Here is an 18,930-nt window from a genome sequence, read left to right on the forward strand (position 1 = left end):
GTGTTTCTGGTGGTCAGCTGCCCATATGGGGTCCCAGGGCCCTTAGGATAATCCCTAGAGTTACAGTAAGCCATGGAGCACAGTGCTTGTCCTATACTAGGAGCTCAGTCCTGGTGCTGGTTGATAAGGTTTTGGGGAGGTGGGGATATTTATGATTATGACTGTTCCCCAAAACATTCTTTTTTCCCCAAATTTCGAAGCATATGCCCTGTGCTGTTCTGGTCTATTTCTGATCTACTTCACATATTTCAGGTTCTTTTCCCTGATCTCTCTTTTCTGATTCTGAGGAAAAGTCATTGTATATTGTGTCAGAGAAAGGAGCTATCCAGATGCTAAGATGAGGACCTGACTCCCTAGCAGAGATGTTAAAATATCCGCTCAGAGTAGCGCCACAGAAATGTAAGTACAGGAATGGAAATCTGCAGGTCCTGGCACAGCATCTGTGAAGAGCTCACTCCCTGTCTTGCCCCAAGCCCTCTTCTGATAACAGCATCCACCAAGAGTTCATCCTGCAAGTTATAAAGGCTTCTGCTCTGTGCAGCCTGCCACACTGATCGTAGTATTTTGGCCAGAGATGGATTTGAGCCAAGCCCACCATGTGCATGCCATGTTGAGGGACTGACCAGTAGACAGAGGAGTCTCATCTGGTCAGAGTTGGGTAGCAAAATACTCAGAAACTGCTAGATACTAACTCAGAGTTGCCTCTCACAAAACAGGGTTCTACTGAGTAACCACATGGTAGACTGGGAAAATCTCTAATTTTAGAAATTCTTCAGCTAATAAATGAAGAAGGAGTGAGAGACTGGCAATTTAACTCTTTCGCAACCTCAAATGAATTAATAGATTTACCCATTATAGAGCAATGTCCATTAACATTACAGTAAAAGAAATAACTAGAATCTAAATGCCTCTTGATGGAAGAAGACAAAACCATCAATAAAGTACTCCTGCCAAAAATAAATCACCAAAGCTGAATATCATCAAGCCTCCTTATCCATACACCAATTTATGAAAATACAGATAGCAGAGATACATATTCAAGTAAACTTTGGAGATGTAATCAGCATAATGCAAACTATGAGAAACTCTACAAGATAGATCAGAAGAGGGCTGGGGGCAAGGCAGGTGGTGAGCTCTTCACAGACGCTGGGCCAGGACCGGCAGATTTCCATTCCTGTACTCAGACGTGGCTCTACTCCTAATGGATTTTTCGACCATCTGTGTTAGGGGGTAAGGTCCTCATCTGAGCATCTGGATAATTCCTTTCTCTGTCTACAAGAGAAAATGCAAACTATGAGAAACCTTGTAGGAGGATAAAAGGCATAAAGGAGGAATCTGGAGAACAAAAGGGAACAAAATCAGTTTTAAAGGTAAAATTAAACTATGATTTTGAATGAGAAAATTATAAAATAGAACAAAGAAACGATTAACATAAAAGTCAAGACTTGGGGAGGGAGGAGGTTATGATGAGATGGGGCAGATTCTGTGGCTTGTGGCTTGACTGAGAATCTTGTCTCTCTGGGGGTTAAAAGGTGTTTGCCTTTTATTAGAGGCACTGTTTTGAGATATCTGTTCTTTTTTGGTATCTGTGTTTTATATTACAATTTTTAAAAGGCTAATGAAAAGTAAAATAACATAGCGAGAGGCTATAAAGAATTTCTATTTTATACAGAGCCTCCTACCCAACTCCTGTCAGAGCACAGAGCACTCCAGAATAACTGGAGGCCTAAGGACCCTGGCAGAGCCACCTCATCTCTGAGTGCGCATCTTGCTCATGTCACCTGAAGCAACCTCCAGGGTCTATTTCTTGAGGGGTGGATGGACCTGATTAGTACACAGCTGGGGAGAAGTCTCTCTCTCTGGGGCCATCAGTGTGAGAGAGCAGGTCCTCTCCTCTCCAACAGGCTAGTCCTGGCCCAGAGCTCCCTCTCAGCATGGGCAGAGAGGCTTGGCCCTCCCCCTGAACATGGTGATGGGGATCTCCCCAGAGGTGGAGATGACACCATTCCTCCCCCGACAGAGTCCCACCTCTTGCCTTTTCTGCTTTACTGGAAAGTCTATAAAGGCCTGGGCTCCAGGTTGATCTCAGGGTCCTGCTTCATCCGGGGAAAGGAACACCACAGACCACAAGGTGGCCATGAGGCATCATCCTGCTCCAAGGAGATAGTAAAAGAGCTGAGCCCCGAGGTGGGGAGAAGGATGTTGCTGCTGATCCTGTAGGATGCAGTTAATAAACTTCCTGCGCAGCCCATCTGATTCTCCCTGGTTCCTCAACTCTAAAAAGGATCAGAGTTTGAAGCTCTGGTTGGAAAAGCTGGGACCAGACTATCTGCGCTTTGAGGCAGAGTTCATCAAGACCCTAAAGGGTCTATTAAGTGACCTGAGGTTCCAGAGTGGGTATGACAGCCTGGATGAGTCCAGTGAGTGACATCAGGCTCCTGACACAGGTCCAGACCCCCAGCCCCACGCACCAGGCACTGATGGGTCCTGGTGATGTGGGCGGAGCTTCAAACTGACCCCTCACAAGTAAGAAGGACACAGGGAGGTTTTGCTTCAAGTTTCATTTTCAGTCTAGATTGTCACTGACTTTTGCTGTGACCAATCATGGGGAGGAGCCTGAGGTGGGAGGGCATGCGAGCTGGGCAGGTCAGGAGGACCAGGGTCCCCTGCTCAGGTTCCACACCTGAGTGATGATGCCAGACGGGAGCTTCGTCGGAGGTCATGTTCAATCTGCCTATGATGGTGAGAACTTCATCTCCTCAAAGGAGAATTTGCAGACCTGGACAGTGGCGCACACCAGGCTCTGAGGATCAAGTGCACCTGGGAGAGCTTCAGCATGGTGGAGGCCACAAGGGAATACCTGATGGGTCACTGTGCCGAGTGGCTTCTCAGACCCCTGGAGCACAGCAACCACACATTGCTGCAGGCAGGTACCAGGGGCCACGGAACACACACAGGACCTCCCTGAGGTTGGGATTAAGTTCCTGGAGGCATTCCTAAAGGAGGAAAGAAGGGACCCCAGCACCCTCCTGCCTCCTCAGCATTTCCTCTGAGGGGTTGGGGATTCTGCCCAGGCTACTGAGGCCAGAGGGGACAGAGGGAAAGAGTGTAGCCAGGTCCATAGAAAAGGACAGCAGTTACCTTTGTCCATGGTGATGTATTTCGAGTCCCCCTTCACAGAGAGATCTTCCCCTTCCCTGGTCAACTGCATCCCCTTGAGACGATGACCTCACCATTGCCAGCCGAGGTCCAGGTGAGAGCCACAGCCCAGGACAGTGAGATCAGGAATCCTAGACGTTAGATCCACCTCTGCTCTGAGGGCATTTACAGAACCTGAGGAGATGAGCAAGCTTTCAGCTGCCCTGTGGGGCTGAGTGAGAAAAGAAGTGAAAGCCAAGGGTCACAAAGGTGGGGACGTGGGTGAACCCCCACCCCCCACATTAAGCAGAGTCTCTGCAATGCTGCTTCCTAGTGGGAGCTGTGAACCTGCAGGAACTTATACTCATGCTTCACCTCTTGGTGATCTGGGGTGCTTGATGCCTTGAATTGGGATTGAAACATTCCTGGGTTGGAAATCTACCAGGTGTAACACAGAGAAATGTACAGAAACCCCTGCAGGAAAAAAAAAAATCATCTAGGGCTAAAAATAATTCTAATTTTTTTCTAAAACAGTCTAGCACACAATTCCAAACAACCTTTAACCCCCCAGGAGATAAAATACCATGAAATAGAATCAGCAGAAAAGAGGGCAAATGGAAGTATTCCTGCAAAGACTCTAATATCAAAAAGTAGCAGATAGTGAGTATGAGGAACTTATAAAATCTGACAGCAAGTCAGGAAAGAAACAAATAGAAATTTTTCTAAACTGAGAAATAATATCAACAATTTTAGAACCAAATTAGTGGGTTAACAGAAGATGAGACATATTGGGAGACAGAGACAATTGGTGATTGGGAAGATCATTCCAGAACCTATTGCCACAACCTGAACCACCAGACAGAAAGCTAGTATCTGGGCTTCTCATTTAATTTTCTCCACCCACAAGAATCCTCTTTTCTATGCCTCAACCTTCTGTCTCTCCTCAGACCAGCCATCAACACACGCGACCTGTCACTCAGGCCCTGAAGGAAAGGTCACCTTGAGGTGCTGGGCTGGGATTTCTACCCAGCAGACATCACACTGGCTTGGCTTTGGGATGGGTAGAACCAGGCCCAGGACATGCAGCATGTGGACCCCAGGCCTGCAGGGGCCAGGACCTTCCAGAAGTGAGCAGCCCTGGTGGTGCCTTCTGGGGAGGACAGAGATACACATGCCATGTGCAGCACGAGGGGCTGCCCAGTCTCCTTAGGCTGAGATGGGTTAAGGAGGGAGTGAAGGGGTGGAAACCTCTTCACAGAACCAGCATAAGAGGAGCTATTCTGGGTACATGTGCCAAGGTCTGGGTTTGGACTTGAAGGCTCAAGGTCCCTTTCATTTCCACCTCAGAACCACCTGCCCAGTTCATGCTGCCATTGTGGGGATCATTGCTGGCCTGATGCTACTTGCTGCTCTGGTCCTTGGAGCTGTGATGTGCAAGAAGAAGTCCTCATGAATGGAAGGGGTGGGAATATGGCTTTGCTCTGTCTGTAGGCATCCTACCACAAGTGAAAGGTTTGCCATGTCACTTGTGCCTGCTACTGCTGGGGTTGGGGCCAGTGAACCCAGACAGCCACAAACCTTGAGAGGGAAGCAGGCACACAGGCTGGCAGAGAGGCCGCTGCCTGGTTAAGTGGCCATTTGCGCCCCACCAGGAGATCAAAGGTAAGAGAGGAGGCTTCTGGGAACCAGAAGTTCGGCAGCCAACAAGGCAGAGAAGTGCAGGCTGACAGGAGAGGCTGGAGCTGGAGACCTGGTAAGTCAGCAGTCCTCTTCTCCCGTGAGCCCCAGGGTCCCCCACTGTTCTTTTCCTGGGGTTTAACTATCTGAATCTCAGCTGGGGAAGAATATTACCCAGTTATTCAAGAACCTCGAGACCCAGATAAACGGAATGATATTTAACGCTCATGGATTGGAAGAATTAGTATTGTTAAAATGTCCATACTACCCAAAACAGTTTACAGATTTAATGCAATCCCTATGAAAATTTCAAAGGTATTTTTCACAGAAATGGAACAAACAATCCTAATATTTGTGTGGAATCACAAAAGACCCTGAACATACAAAAAAATTTTGAGATGGAAGAACAAAACTGGAGACATCACACTTCCTGATTTCAAACTATAGTGCAGAATTATAGTAGTCAAAACAGTATTGTATTGGCATAAACATAAACACATAGATCAATGGAACAGAATAGAGAGCTCAGAATAAACCCATAAATACCTAGTCAATTAGTTTATGACAAAAGAGCCAAGAATATACAATAGGGAAAGGACAGTCTCTTTAATAAATGGTGTTGGAAAAACTGGACAGCCACATGCAAAATAATAAAACTGGACCCCCTAGCTTACACTATACATAAAAGCAACTAAAAATGTGTAAAAGACTTGAATGTAAGTTCTGAAACCATAAACTCCTACAAGAAAACATAGGTGGTAAGGTCCTTCACCTCAGTCTTGGTGATGATGTTTTGGATTTGACACCAAAAGTAAAGGGAACAAATGCAAAACTAAACAAGTAGAACTACATTAAACCACGTAATCTGCTGAAGAATTTACCTTAAATCTAATGAAAAATACCAATGGGCTTAGGAATTAAATAAATCAGAGAATGGAAGACAATGCAATAGAACTACGAACAAAATTCTTTTTTTCCAATTTTATTCAGGTGTAATTGACATACAGCACTGTGTAAGTTTAAGGCGTACAACATAACGACTTTTCTTACATATTGTGAAATGACTGTCACAGTAAGTTTAGTTAACATTCATCATCTCATATGCAAAAAAAAGGGGAAAAAACCTTACTTTTTCCTTGTGATGTGAACTCTTAGGATCTATTTTCTCAGCAACTTTCAAACATGCCCTGCAGCTGTGTTAACTACAGTCATCATGCTGTACATCACATCCCAGGACTGACTTCTCTCATAACTGGAAGTTTGTACGTTTTGACCACCTTCATCCAATCCCCCTACCCCCACCTCCCACCTGTTAACCACAAATCTGATCTCTTTTCCTTTGAGTCCACAGAAAAAGAGGTGTGTGCCCCACACCACAAGTCAGGAAAGACAGAGCATCATGGGGGGAATATCTCACCTCCCCATCAGCCTTGCACAAGTCAGTCTGAACTGATGGAGGCAGATGCTGACACTTGATTCATTCATCCACATTCTGTGCTCATTTATTTACTCATCAACTCAGCCCACACATGCCCAGCAGTCGCTTCACCTCAGAAGCAGACAGACCCCTAATCTTCATAATCAGGAAACCCCAAAGCACTGTCACTGTGCCCCTCCCCTGATATCACACTTCAGCTTTGCTTCCTTACGAAGGTGCCAACTGTTCAAAGAGATTTTCCCCCTACAGGGCCACCTCTCAACATTGGCCTCAGGTGTCCCATCCCATCTTCTCCCAGCCCTTTACGCTTGGCTGTGAACCTGTCACTCACTGGGAGTTGGAGGTGATGGACGTGGAGATTTTTTAAGGCTGTGTCCAGGCATCGAGACACACCTCTCCTTCTCCCCAGAACCTCACACCCTGTCTCTTCCCAGGCACGTGAAGTAAAACACAGACCAGATATGTGTATTCAAAGAGCATTTACACACTTTCAATAAGAAATTATGCAGACATGGTTGTTATGAAGTAATGCATATACAAGTGTGATGGGGGGTAAAGGGGAACTCAAGGTGCCAGGAAAGCTGCTATAAGAGTCCTCGAGTAGAGCCATAACAAAGGAATTCACAGAGAAACCCTACTGATAATAATAGAATTATTATACAGGTAATATAACAAAAAATAAAAATACTGATAAATAATGAAGTGCAGCTGCAAGAAACTTATATATATTAACACTTTTGATCCTGCAACCACAACTGGAAATAAATACTCTTATCTTTTCCATTTCTTAGATGAGGAAACTGAGGCACCAAGAGGGAAAGTGCTAGTAAGACCCGAGCAGGGAGCTGAATTCTGGCCTCCTGGCTGCAGATTCCATGCTCCCTCAGCTCAATCAGTGGACTCAGGGGCTGACAACACAGACTGAAATCCCAGCTGCCTGGTGCCACTGAGGTCTGTTGGCGCCATCTGGTGTTGATCCAGGACTTGTAGGCTAACGACTTCCGGAGGAATAGGAGGTAAACAAATGTTCACTTGGTTGCAGAAAATTATTTTATATTCCCTCAGGAATTCTCCTTCAGTTGCCCCAAAACCAGATTGTGCCTTTCTCTGAGGGAAGATAGCACCCCCACTTTTTCTCCCTCTCACCCCACTTTTCCCAGCCCTTGCTGGTCTCCTCCCATGACTCCATCAATATCCTCACCTATCTCTGCTTCCACCATCCACCATGCAGGAACAAGAAAGGGCCACAGGACTAAAGGACAACATCAGGGAGTGGAACCACAATGGCCTCCCACCTTCTCAAGCCCCACTCATCCCCCAACACAGTGGGAGGCCTCCCTGAAAGACAGGCCCCAGCCCCTTGTTCCTCCAGGCCTGGGAGTGGTCATACAGACAGTTTCTTCTCTCCTTAGTTCTCAGGCCTCCTCACCTGCACAAGCACCTGCCCACCAGGGCCAGTGTCCGCTCCACTGGCCCTGCACAACCACAGGCACTGATTGCCCTCTCAGCTCAGCCTCCTTTCCTCCCCCAGCCCTGAGCCAGCAGCTCCTCGCTGGAAAGCCCACCAGGAATCTCAGGTGACCAGCGGGCCCAGTCTAGAAAAACAAGGCTGCTGTGGGGTCCATACCTGACCAGACTCTGGAGCACCCCATGTTCACAGAGGCCCAACCTTGCCTTTGTTACCAAACCTGACGTGAGTTCGCTCACCCGTTGCGCAGCAAGCCAATCTCTGACACCGGGTGTGGTGGAAGAAAGTAGGAATTTTATTTCTGCACAGCGCTTAGCAAGGAGAGAGGGCAGCTAACGCTGAAATCCCAAACTCCCCGAAAAGCTAAAAGAAAAGGTTTTTATTTGGGGTTTTAGGTAGGGGAGGGGGAGCATATGGCCTTCCCTGTCGGAGCTTTCCCACCAGCCTGTCTTTGGTCTTCAGACTACTTGCAGAGAGGAGGGAGCTCATGACCTTGCTGGTCAGCAGCTTTCCCACCAGCCCGTATCTCTTTGCAGGAGGAGATAGTCCAGGTGCTTGTCCTTGATGGTGTCTGTCTCCACGGAGGATAGTGGATTCTGGAGCCAGGAAGCCAGAGAGTAAGCAGAGAATGAGTGTTCTGGTTTTAACCATATATGCTGGGTTTAATGTGGGGAAACTGATATCAGGGTTGGTATCACCTTGACCCTCACACCCTGCCCAGGCTCTCAGGCTGCTCTGGCCTTCTAATTGCCCTTTCTTGGCCCACTGGCTCCTGGAATCACAGCTCCATTCAAGTGCTGCCGCTGGGCTGAGGCTGTCAGGACTTTCTGCTCCCATTCTTAGCAGGGACTCAACCAGGCACTTTGCTGGCAGCCTGGAGGAAATCTGCTGCTCAATGTGGAGTTGGGGATTCTTGAGACCTCTCAGCCTGAGGCTGTGTCTGCCCACCTCTGTACCTGGACTGCCACTGCCACCACACCCACCTCCCTCATGGAACCCTCCTAGACAGGGAGCTCCCCATTTGAATTCCTGATTCATTCTATATGCATTGCAAGGTGAGTGTTGGAGGAAATCCTATTAAGATGAGCCAGCTGATATCATAAACATTTGTCTTGGACATCAAAATTTAAAGTAGGAATATTGGGAAATGAGCATATGATTTTCACACTCTTTTCCTGGCTAATGCCCCAGTGACATAGGAGGCAACCATTTCTACCCCAAGGGAATCAGAACTACTGTTCTATCCAAGGAGGCTGCCCCGGGGAGAGCAGGAGCAACCCCAGACCTGCAAGGGCCCCTGCTCTGAGTGTGACATGGATGGAGCCCCTTGCTGGGGCAGAGTGATGAACCCTCCCAGTCTGCTCAGGACTGAGTGTCAACTGTAAGGAAATCAGTTTCAAGGTGACAATCACCTCCCCCCCCCAGCTCCAGGGTCACACAGAAGTGGTGGGAACAAAAGACCCCAGTGCCTGCACCCCTCACCCCTACTTCACTCTTTCATGCATTACCTTTGTTCTTTGCCCAAACACAAAAATCCCTGTTCCCATTTCCTCTCCTCTCAAGCAAGTGAATGTGGGGAAATCATTTTGACCATCCCTTTCTCCAATGGAAGTGACCACCATGAAGAAGGGAAGTGACCACCAAGAGGAAGGGAACGGGCTCAGGGAGAACCAGGTGAGGTCCCAAGCACAGCCCACATGCCCACTCCAAAAGGCCTCTTGGGCCAGGCCCCGAGAAGCTGGGCAAAAAAACCCTGATGGTGGGATACAAATAGTGACCACATCTGCCCTGAGAATAGGCAATCCCCTGTCCCCAAATGGTTAAGGGGGATCTGCTCATCTACTTTTCCATATTATCTGCAAGAAAACTCCAGGAAGCATGAGGGCACGTGACGGGAGCTGGGAAAGAGTAGAGGCTGGGAGTGACCTTGAGGAAACAACACTTGGGAGACAGTTCCTGGAGGAGGAATTTAAGGGTCTGCAAAATGGATAGAAGATGACCACTTCAGCTCAGGAATCATCTGTCTGTTGGAAGTAGGGATTCCCAAGGGGATGTCTTAGATAGGGCTCCGGCACCATCCAGTGACCCCTAGTTTGGGCCTCATGAGTCTTCTACTTGGATTCTTTCTGGTGGCTGGAAAACTCGGGGGAAGGGGTACAGGCAGGAAGGGACTACAGGTGTCCCCTCTTGTTCTTATGCCTTCTCAGTGTGTGACTCTCCCACAGAGTCACAGATGCTTTTACTGCTCCTTCCCTCTGATTCCATGATCACCCAGGCCTTTCCCAATGGGCACATGATCTCAACACATCACCCCTGGACCAGCTGGTGATCCTGAGTTACAGAGACACAGGGATGAGAGCAGAGCAGAGAGCCACGGTCTTCCCTGTGGCCCGATCCCTACCCAGAGCAAGGAGAGGCCACAGCTGCACACGCAAGGGCCCAGACCTGGCCCTGGATAGGGGCAGGACTAAAGGCTATAGATGTAGATGTGGCTCCCATTCCCCTCACAAGTACCCCAACGTCCAGCTCCAATTACAGAGGATTGTCATCCCCACTCCTATCTGTGCAGAGGGAGATGAGAGGGACCTTATGTCCCAGGCAGACCCCTCCCATGTGCACTCGCTCCTCAGATTGCTCACCTGGGATCTCTGCAGGCAATGTTGTCCGCCTCTTCTTTTTGTACCAAAGGGCACATGGAATAATGGCACTAACAATACCAACAACAGCAGCAACAAGCAGAATGGTTGGCCATCCACTCTGCTGTACGGGGGCTTTTCCTGAAAAAGAGCCTTATTATAATCTGGGCACTCAGAGCCTCCAGCCTGCTCTCCTCTCCCTTACCCTGGCCCCTGACCCCACCAGGGTCAGAAGCCCCTTCAGGAGCACCTCAGGCTCACCAGAGGGCACTGGGCGTGCAGTGTGGTTCCCACTGTGTTCCACGTGGCATGTGAAACTCTGCTCTTCTCCTTGGGGAATCCTTATGGTCATTCCCATCAGGCAGGACACCCCCAGACTGCTGGGCATCCTGGCTCAGGCTGGGCATCCTGAAGCCCGGTCAGTGAGACGTGGGAAAGAACCCAAAAGTCCAGCATGTCAGGGTGACTATGCCCTCCCAGTCGTGGCTGTGGGTCACGTTCACGGATGAGGGCACTGGGAAAGAAAGCACAAAGCCAGTGAGGCTGGTGGCCAAGACCTGCTCCCCTCTAAGGGAGACAGAGAGAACATGGTTGCCCCTCCCCACCTTTCCAACTCTGGCTGAAGCCGTCAGTGACCCCGCACCTTCTCCAAGTCTGTTCTGCACCCTCAGACCCAATTTCTTTAGACTGGCAGGAGGATGGGTGGGATCGAGGCCTCACTCTCTCACATCCACATGTTGAAGCTGAGGAGAGGGATGTGAGGAGTGGGCTCTCCGCAACCGACACACTGGGAGCCAGGTTCTAGCCCCCTAGTCTGAGGGCTTCCTCTCTTGCCTGATACCCACCTTCCCTAGTTCAGTGTTCTGCCTGAGGGTGCACCGCCTACCCGTTTTAGGGTCACTGGGTAAGTTCATTGCCCTGCCCACCTGTGTGGTTTCTTTATCTAATGACTTTAACAGAACAGGCAAATCACAACATAACACACCAGCAAAACACATATGTACACCATAGTACAAGGAGGGTTTCCTTGGGCAGAGTTGACAGGGAGGCTCCAGGGGTCTGGTGGAGAGGACGGCCCTGCCCCGGGGTCATACCTGTTCTCTCTCTGAAGCCCATCCAGGATTCTAGATATCTCCACAGTCTTTGACAAAGCTCTCCCTGCACACGGGCACGGTAATCCTGGCTTTGAAAGTTATCTGTGTCCCAGCATTCTTGATCTCCATCGCCAGGGTTTGAGGTGAGGACTGGTGCACTATCCATCCATGGGTCTTTGGGTTGTAGGAGAGGAAGAGTTCCCCATCATAGTAGAAATTCCACAAGCCCATGGAGCTGTTGTCTTCTTGGATCTCGCAGCCCCAAATCTCCTGGAGGAAGTGAAAGTCTGCCCTGACTGAGCAGTGACTTCTCCATTCTCTGTGTCCCTCTGCCTTCCCTGCCCAAGTGAGAAACTCCAGCCAGGCGGCCCCTCCTCTCTCTCCTCCATGTCTTCCTGTGCTAGCTGAGTAACGGCCGCCTCCGTGCTGAATTCCACAGTCCCCATTCCTCACCCCGACTCCCAGCCTAATCAGTGGAAAGACATAAGTCCCTGCTGTCTGCCTCAAACTTTCCTGGAAAAGGCTTCATATCACTCGTGTCCCATCCCTACTCTCACCTCCTTTCTGGTCCTGCAGAGCCATGACGTCTGCCAGAGTCATTTTGAGGTCCTTCCCCTTCTCCATCAAGTCCTCAGTCTCTGCGTCCCATGTCTCAGCTCCCAAGACAGCTTCTGCCCAGAGTCCCTGGGGCTCTGCCCTGCTTTTCTCACTGTCGTAGCTCAGGAAGGGCTGACCATCCAACTGCCCCTCAGCGAAAAATCCTGATTGCACAGATCCATCCTGGGACACTACTGTGAGGTTATAATGAAGACTGTGAGCCCTTGGGCAAGGAGGAGACCAGATGAAACTGCTGCCTGGAAATAATTGCGCATGAGACGTTAAACAGAAAAGCTCAGCTGCCCTGAGCTTCTTGAGGTCTTGAGGATGCAGAAAATGCACATGTGCAAAGGGACAAGAATGAGATTTCCAATACAGGACAGTAGGAAAGGGAAAAGGGGGGGAGGGGAATTGAGGAATGGAAAGAGGGGAATGGAAATGGGAAAACATGTAGGACAGGTGCCAGGAGAGGGAGGCAGGGGCTGCCTAAGGGGCCAGGTAGGAGGTCAAGGGGACAGGCTGGCCTGCAGGGGGCAAGGGAGAAGCATGGAGGCCACGCTGATGGTAGGTCTTCTCAGGGAGGAGTGAGGGGCCCAGGATGGGAGGGATCCATGGTCAGGTTGACTGTGGTACAAAGGTGGGTTAGGGTGAGATGGGGAGTGAGGGGCTGCTGCCTGTGGTGAAGGCTCATCATGGACAAGCTGGGGCCAAGGGAGGGTGTGGCAGTGAGGCAGAGGGCATGAGGGGTGAACTGTGACACAAGGGTGTTTAGGGTGGGCCAGTGCCCTGGGGGAGGTGAAGGCGTGGGCCTGGGCCCAGAGTGGAAGAGGCATGGCGAGGCCCCAAGTAGATGGACGTGCCAGTATCCCCTGGGGATAGGCAGGTTTCCAGGTTTCAAATAGTCAGTACAGTGTGTCCAAGGGTCATTTAGAGTTACAAAGGAGGCAGAATAGAAGGGAAAATAGATCTTAAATACCAAGGTGCATGGCCTGCGGAAGGACCCATATTGTTCAGGGAGCAGGGCAGGTCGTACTTCCAAAGAGGGTTTAGCAGGGAAAGGCCAGATCCAACCAAGTGTCATAAACAAGGATTTGGATACAGGGTGTAGGGAGTGAGAGCCCAGTGGGCTCAAGGAACCAAAGGTGGGGGGGCAGTTAAAGCCAAAGAGTAGTTGGACCAAGAACAGTTTGCAGGTCTACGAGGGGTGGAAAGATTGAAAGGACCAGAGGTGGCAAGGGAGATAATGTTGAGGGCCTGGGACTGGGGCCTAGGGATAAGTAGGGGTGACCCTGGGATAACTTGCGTTAGGGTGCTGATAGGAGAGGAGGAGTGTTCTGCGTGAGGGTGGTGTAGTGATTGCAAGGGCCTCACTAGAGAGGGCTTGTGAGAGATGAGAACTTGGTGAGGGTCTCAGGCTGGTGGGCAAGTGTTGAGAGCAGGGAAGGTGGCATGCAAAGAGGAGTGCAGAGAGACCAGGGAGAGAGGGAGTCTAGCACCTGTGGGCTCGAGAGTGGAGGCCTTAAGAGGGTGAGGTGTGGAATGGAGTGAGGAGGGGCGGTGCTGAGTGAAAGGCCCATAACGAAGAAGGGCCAAAAGCAGGAGTCTGCACTGGAGGGGAGAGAGTACAACTGGGCACCAAGACAGGGGACAGGTCTGTGCACAAGGGGCTGTGCACTGTGCCTCAGGACTCCCCTTGGTGAGGGCGGTGAGGCGGGGAGGGGAGTGGGAATGAAGGGAGACACCTTGGGCAAAAGACACTCCCAGAAAGTTAGGGTTCAGGAAAGTTGGGGAGAGCCAGGCAGATGAAGGCTTCTTGTAGAAAATGACCCAGGAAGGGAGGAGGAGGGATCTGTGGTGGGGGGAGAGGAGGAAGGAAGGAGACTCCAGAGAGGGGTTAGAGAACTGTAGAGAGAAAAGGATGGCAGGGAGGGGAAGGGCAAAGGACTGAGGGGGCACATGACATGGCAGGGGAGGAGGCCAAGAGAATCTGGTGTGGGAAGCTGGCATATCAGAAAATTAGAGTTAACACTGGGATGGGGAAGTGAGAGGGGAGGGGAATGGTGGAAACCAGAGAAGTCACAGATGGAGTCCCTTGGCCAGAAGCCTTCAGACTCTACCCTCCCTCAGTGTGAGAGTCAGGAGCAGCCTAGGTGCCCACAGCAGGAGGAAGTGTGGTTAGAGCCTGGGCTCCCCATAGAGCTCCTGGTCACTAGAAAAAGGCCTCTAACTCCTAGGACTGAGACCCTTGAGAGCTGCCTGCCTGGATTCTCCTTGTTACCCAAAGCAGGAATTGGAACAGGAGCAGAGAAGACAGTGCTCAGGGGCCTGAGAGGGTGCTCCACAAACTGGTAGGAAGTGTGGTCTCAGCCTCAAACCTCCAAGGGCCCTTGAATGCCATTCAAAACACCAACCCAAGGGGCTGGCCCCGTGGCCGAGTGGTTAAGTGTGTGCGCTCCGCTGCAGGCGGCCCAGTGTTTCGTTGGTTCGAATCCTGGGCGCGGACATGGCACTGCTCATCAAACCACGCTGAGGCAGCGTCCCACATGCCACAACTAGAAGGACCCACAACGAAGAATATACAACTATGTACTGGGGGGCTTTGGAGAGAAAAAGGAAAAAATAAAATCTTTGAAAACACCAACCCAAGAGGCAGCCTGGGGCCCAGGGTGGTCAGAAGGACTGAGATGTCAGAACAGGAAGAGGAAAGCAAGGAGAGCAGACCATGGGGGGAAAGGGGAAGGGTGAGAAGAGAACTTTAAAGAGACTGGAAAAGCAAGGTTGAGTGGGGGTGGCAACAGGCTGCATCCAGCCCCCCATCATGCAGGCCTCACCACAGATACCATCACTGTTACTTAAAGACACTCACCAAAACCCTCCCGGACCCCTTGAATCGGCCTAGGCTCCTGCCAGGCCAAGGACCACAATGAGCCCCACTCACCAGCACTGGTAACCACGGGGGCAAAAAGGGCCGCACTGGCCTGAGCAGCAGGAAATGGCATGGCCACATGACTGCAACTTTGCCGACCTCGCAGAGTCAGAGCTTGCCTGAGTGACTAAGTGCCGGCAGAAAATTATGAACAAAAACATCTGGCCCCACTCGACTCAGGCTCACCTGAGAAAATGTCTCCCAATCAAGAACACAGGGAGGGTTTTGCCTATAAACATGGAAAGTCCCAGGACTTGGCTGAGAAAAAAAGAAGATCACAGGAAGTCCTCAAGGCTGGTCTGGGTCTGGCTGAAAAAAGCTCTAAGGGCCTGATGATTATGATCCCCAGGCAGGTTAGACCACCCATGAGTGTAGCCATATGTCCCAGGGACAGGTTCTGAGCCCCTGAGTGTTAGGGCCCTAACCTCAGAGGCACCCAGATGACTGCCCCCCTCCCCAGCAAAGTGGACGCCCCTGCACAGAGTAGTGCTGGTCTCACTGACCTCCTGTAGAGAAATCCCACAGGCTGGCCTTTCTTTGGCTTCTTCCTTCTAGGACAATCTTCTCTCCCACAGCAAGGCTTCCTAACCAAGCATAGCATTGTTGGCAACATCCCCAGTGACCAGATTTTCAGGTTTTAGCCACCTCTGCTTCTCAGAAGCAACTTGCCCAGTTGAATCACTCAGAGTCCAAACTCTCTTAGATGTTCCAGCCATTATAACGTCCTCCTCTTCCTCCCAATGACCAGATCCAGCCAAGTGGCCACATCTTCTAAGTGTCTGAATGCTCCCAGGGCAGCCACTCTATTCAGCCCCTGGGGGATCACAAGCCCAATGGGTGGCTCCCCACCTTCCACTCCAACAACAACCTCACTCCAGACTCCCCTTTCCAACCTGCCTCAGGACATCTGCACCTCTGGGAACATCTGCCCCTCGAATCCAACAGGTCTACAAGGAAACTGCACCTCTCCCACCAGACCAGCTTCTCTCTCTCCCCTAGTTCTCTTAGCGTCACCATCTTCGGTCCCTTCTGATCCCCCTTTCCCCTGCCTCATGAACTCAAAGTCAACTCCTCCAGCCCCTATTCAATCCCATAGCCACTACCTTAGTCCAGGCTTTCATCTACCTCAGCCTAGAAAACTGCAAAGGCTTCCTGAACACTGTGACTGTCCCCAGTTATAAGCATAGGGCCCCAAGCCATCCACAGCTGCCCCATCTGCTGAATTTAACACACAGTCAAATTTAACACACCATCAAAGCCCAGAGCTGCCACCACCTGCTGTTTGGCATCACCCCCATTTCTCTGGTGACATCTCCCTTGGGTTGCTGTAAAAGTGGATTCCCCCCCATCTCCTTACCCTGTCCCGCCAGGATGCCACTGCTTGAGCATCTCCCTCCTCTGGATTACTCTCACCTCTGCCTTCCCACCCATCAGACCTGCACATGCTAAAAGATCATCCTAACTAGATGGTGGTTATAGCGGCACAACCTCAGTACAATTAAAAACCACCTAATTATACACTTTAAAAGGGTGAGTTATGTGATATATGAACTATGTATCAATAATAATAATAACAATAATGCCGTCCTGAAAGACTCCTTCTACTAAAAGCTGTGCCTTATCCCCAGCATACAGCTCTTGGCCTTTGGAACATCTCACCCGTGGTCCTCAATCTTGGCTGCTTCTTAGAACCATCTAGAGAGATTTTACTATCCACATGCCCAGGTCACAGCCAAAACCAACTGAATCAGTACCCCTTGAGTTGGACCTGGACCTTCATATATTTGAAAGCTCCTCGATGATTTCAGTGTGTAGGCGAGTCTTAGAACCACTGGTCTGGCCCATGGTTCGAACCTCCCTGATGGTACCAAGCGTGCCCTGTCTTGAACCCCATCTTACCAACCTGTGCTCACTCCATTAGACAACAAGCCACCCCAGGAGCAGGAGCTGTATTCACTTCACCTTTGTCTGCCCTGCAAATCCTTTTTTAAAGCTGAACTATGCCCATCATTACTAACCATTCTGCTAAGACCCTTCTCCTACACCTTTTCTGCGGATAGAAATGTCATGCATCAGAAAGTGTTAACAATTTCTTAGATTTCACATCCATGTTTATTAATTAATTTCTTTGACCATCACAATTTATCTAACACATCATGGACTGGGTCCTGTCCCATCTCAGAGAGATTCTTTCCATTGCTAAGGGTCACAAGGGTAGCGACAGTGTAGAGAGGCAGATGGAACCCAGCTCTCCTGACAGCTGGTCCCAAGCCCTTCCCACCAAGATGTCAACCCTCCTTGAGGACTTCCGAGGTGTGGCAGCTCCAGCAAACTGTCTCATTCAGCTGACCCCTTCCTCCATAAAAACGCATTTAATACTTTAAAATAAAAAATGACAATATGCTAAGTTTGTTCCAATGCATTTAAAAACGATTGCAAGAAGAGATGAAGCCATTTCCACTCTTCCTAGGGAGCAGGAGAGGCCCTGATGGTCTAGGGTTCTGATTTGGGGTGTTCCCCAGGATCTAGGCGTGCCTGCCCTTCCTCCACCAAGCCTTGCAGGTCATCTTCCGTGCAAAGCCCTGTCCTCTCCACCCCACCCCGCTTCCAGCCCCCTTCTTTTCTGCCCCATAAACTTTCTCCCTCCACTCTCGCCTTTGGACCCCTAGACTCACAAGCATAGGGGCGTCGTCCTTGCGCAGATCTCAGGCGCCGCTGCCGGGTCTAGAAAAGAAACCGAAATACCCACGGCAGTTTACATAATCCAAGGCGCGGCTTCTCTGGGCGGCCCGGGCTTATTTTCAAGCGGGCTGGCCCAGAGCTTCCATGGAGGATTTACATCCCGCCCCGCCCCCGCAACCTGGCCTAAAAAATGTTGCTCATTGTTATAAAGGCGCTTATGGGCGGAGTGGGAGAGGAGCCAGCTGCATTTAGGTTTCTGTTCCCAAACTCCTAGGCAGTTATACCTGCCAGTGGTGAAAACGCAGACCTGCCCCGGGTCCAGCGACATTCGGAGTCCCAGACTCTGGAGGGGGACCTGGAATCTGACTTATAAATAACACATTGGTTGATTCTGAGGCGGGTGAGTACGGAAATGCTGCTTCCAGCCCCCTCCCCCAAGGGGCCCCATCTTGGTTTCTAACAATGGAAAACACTTCCTACAGCCTCAGGTCACCCCAGAAAGGAAAGTGCCCGCCCAGGACCGTCCTATTTGAATCTAGCTCCACTGGCCAGGTAGCGCTTTACCGCTTACAAAATGCCCAGGCGACAGCCCACTCACACCTCGGTACCTGACCCGTACCTGACCTCTGCAGGTGGACGCAAGCACGCGTGTTGACCACGGGGCTCGAATATGCAGGGGATAAGACTTAAAGGAGAGAGTGGGGAAAAGAGAGAGGGAAGGGGGAAAGTGTTTTAAGAAAGGAAGAGAGAAGAAAAAGGAAGAAAAATGGTAAAGGGGAAATAAATTTCAAAAAATGTAGTATTATTTCTAACCTTTATTTTCCCCCTCTATCTAGTTTTGTCATTTGTTGACATTTGACTTCAGCTGTTTGATCTTTCTCTGAATGCATAAATAGATGGCTATTGTTGTTATTGTGGGACCATTTGAGAGAAAGTTGCAGATCAGGACCCATTAACTCCAGATGTGTCAGGGTGTGTCTTTTAGCAACACCAACAAGGTGTTTGGTTGTTTTTATATAACCAAAGTACAAATTTTAAAGAGGATAATATTTTTAAAACCAACTTTATTGGGCCGTACTTTGCATACAATATAATGCATCTATTTGAAATGCACAGCTGGTTGAGTTCTGGCAATTGTACACACCCATGTCACCACTACCACAGTGAAGATGTGGGACATTTCCATCTCCCCAAAGAAAGGTCATGTGATAAAAATCTTTGCAACCAATAAAAGGCATAAGATAGATTTTAATATATTGCTGTGAAAAGGTGTG

General features: G+C 49.9%; 1 protein-coding gene across 1 annotated transcript; it reads right to left on the bottom strand.

The window, feature by feature from the left end:
* Positions 1–10,625: 10,625 nt before the first annotated feature.
* Positions 10,626–17,999, bottom strand: LOC100146287 (H-2 class I histocompatibility antigen, alpha chain-like). The gene is made up of 5 exons (XM_070244390.1): positions 17,941–17,999; positions 17,650–17,698; positions 12,009–12,242; positions 11,452–11,625; positions 10,626–10,871 (listed from the first exon to the last, which is right to left on the bottom strand). Exons 3-5 carry the CDS (start codon positions 12,073–12,075, stop codon positions 10,777–10,779), a joined length of 336 nt encoding a protein of 111 aa, XP_070100491.1. The 5' UTR covers positions 12,076–12,242; positions 17,650–17,698; positions 17,941–17,999; the 3' UTR covers positions 10,626–10,776.
* Between the last annotated feature and the right edge of the window lie 931 nt (positions 18,000–18,930).

The sequence above is a fragment of the Equus caballus genome, chromosome 20 (genome assembly GCF_041296265.1).
Source record: "Equus caballus isolate H_3958 breed thoroughbred chromosome 20, TB-T2T, whole genome shotgun sequence".
NCBI classification, from domain to species: Eukaryota; Metazoa; Chordata; class Mammalia; order Perissodactyla; family Equidae; genus Equus; species Equus caballus.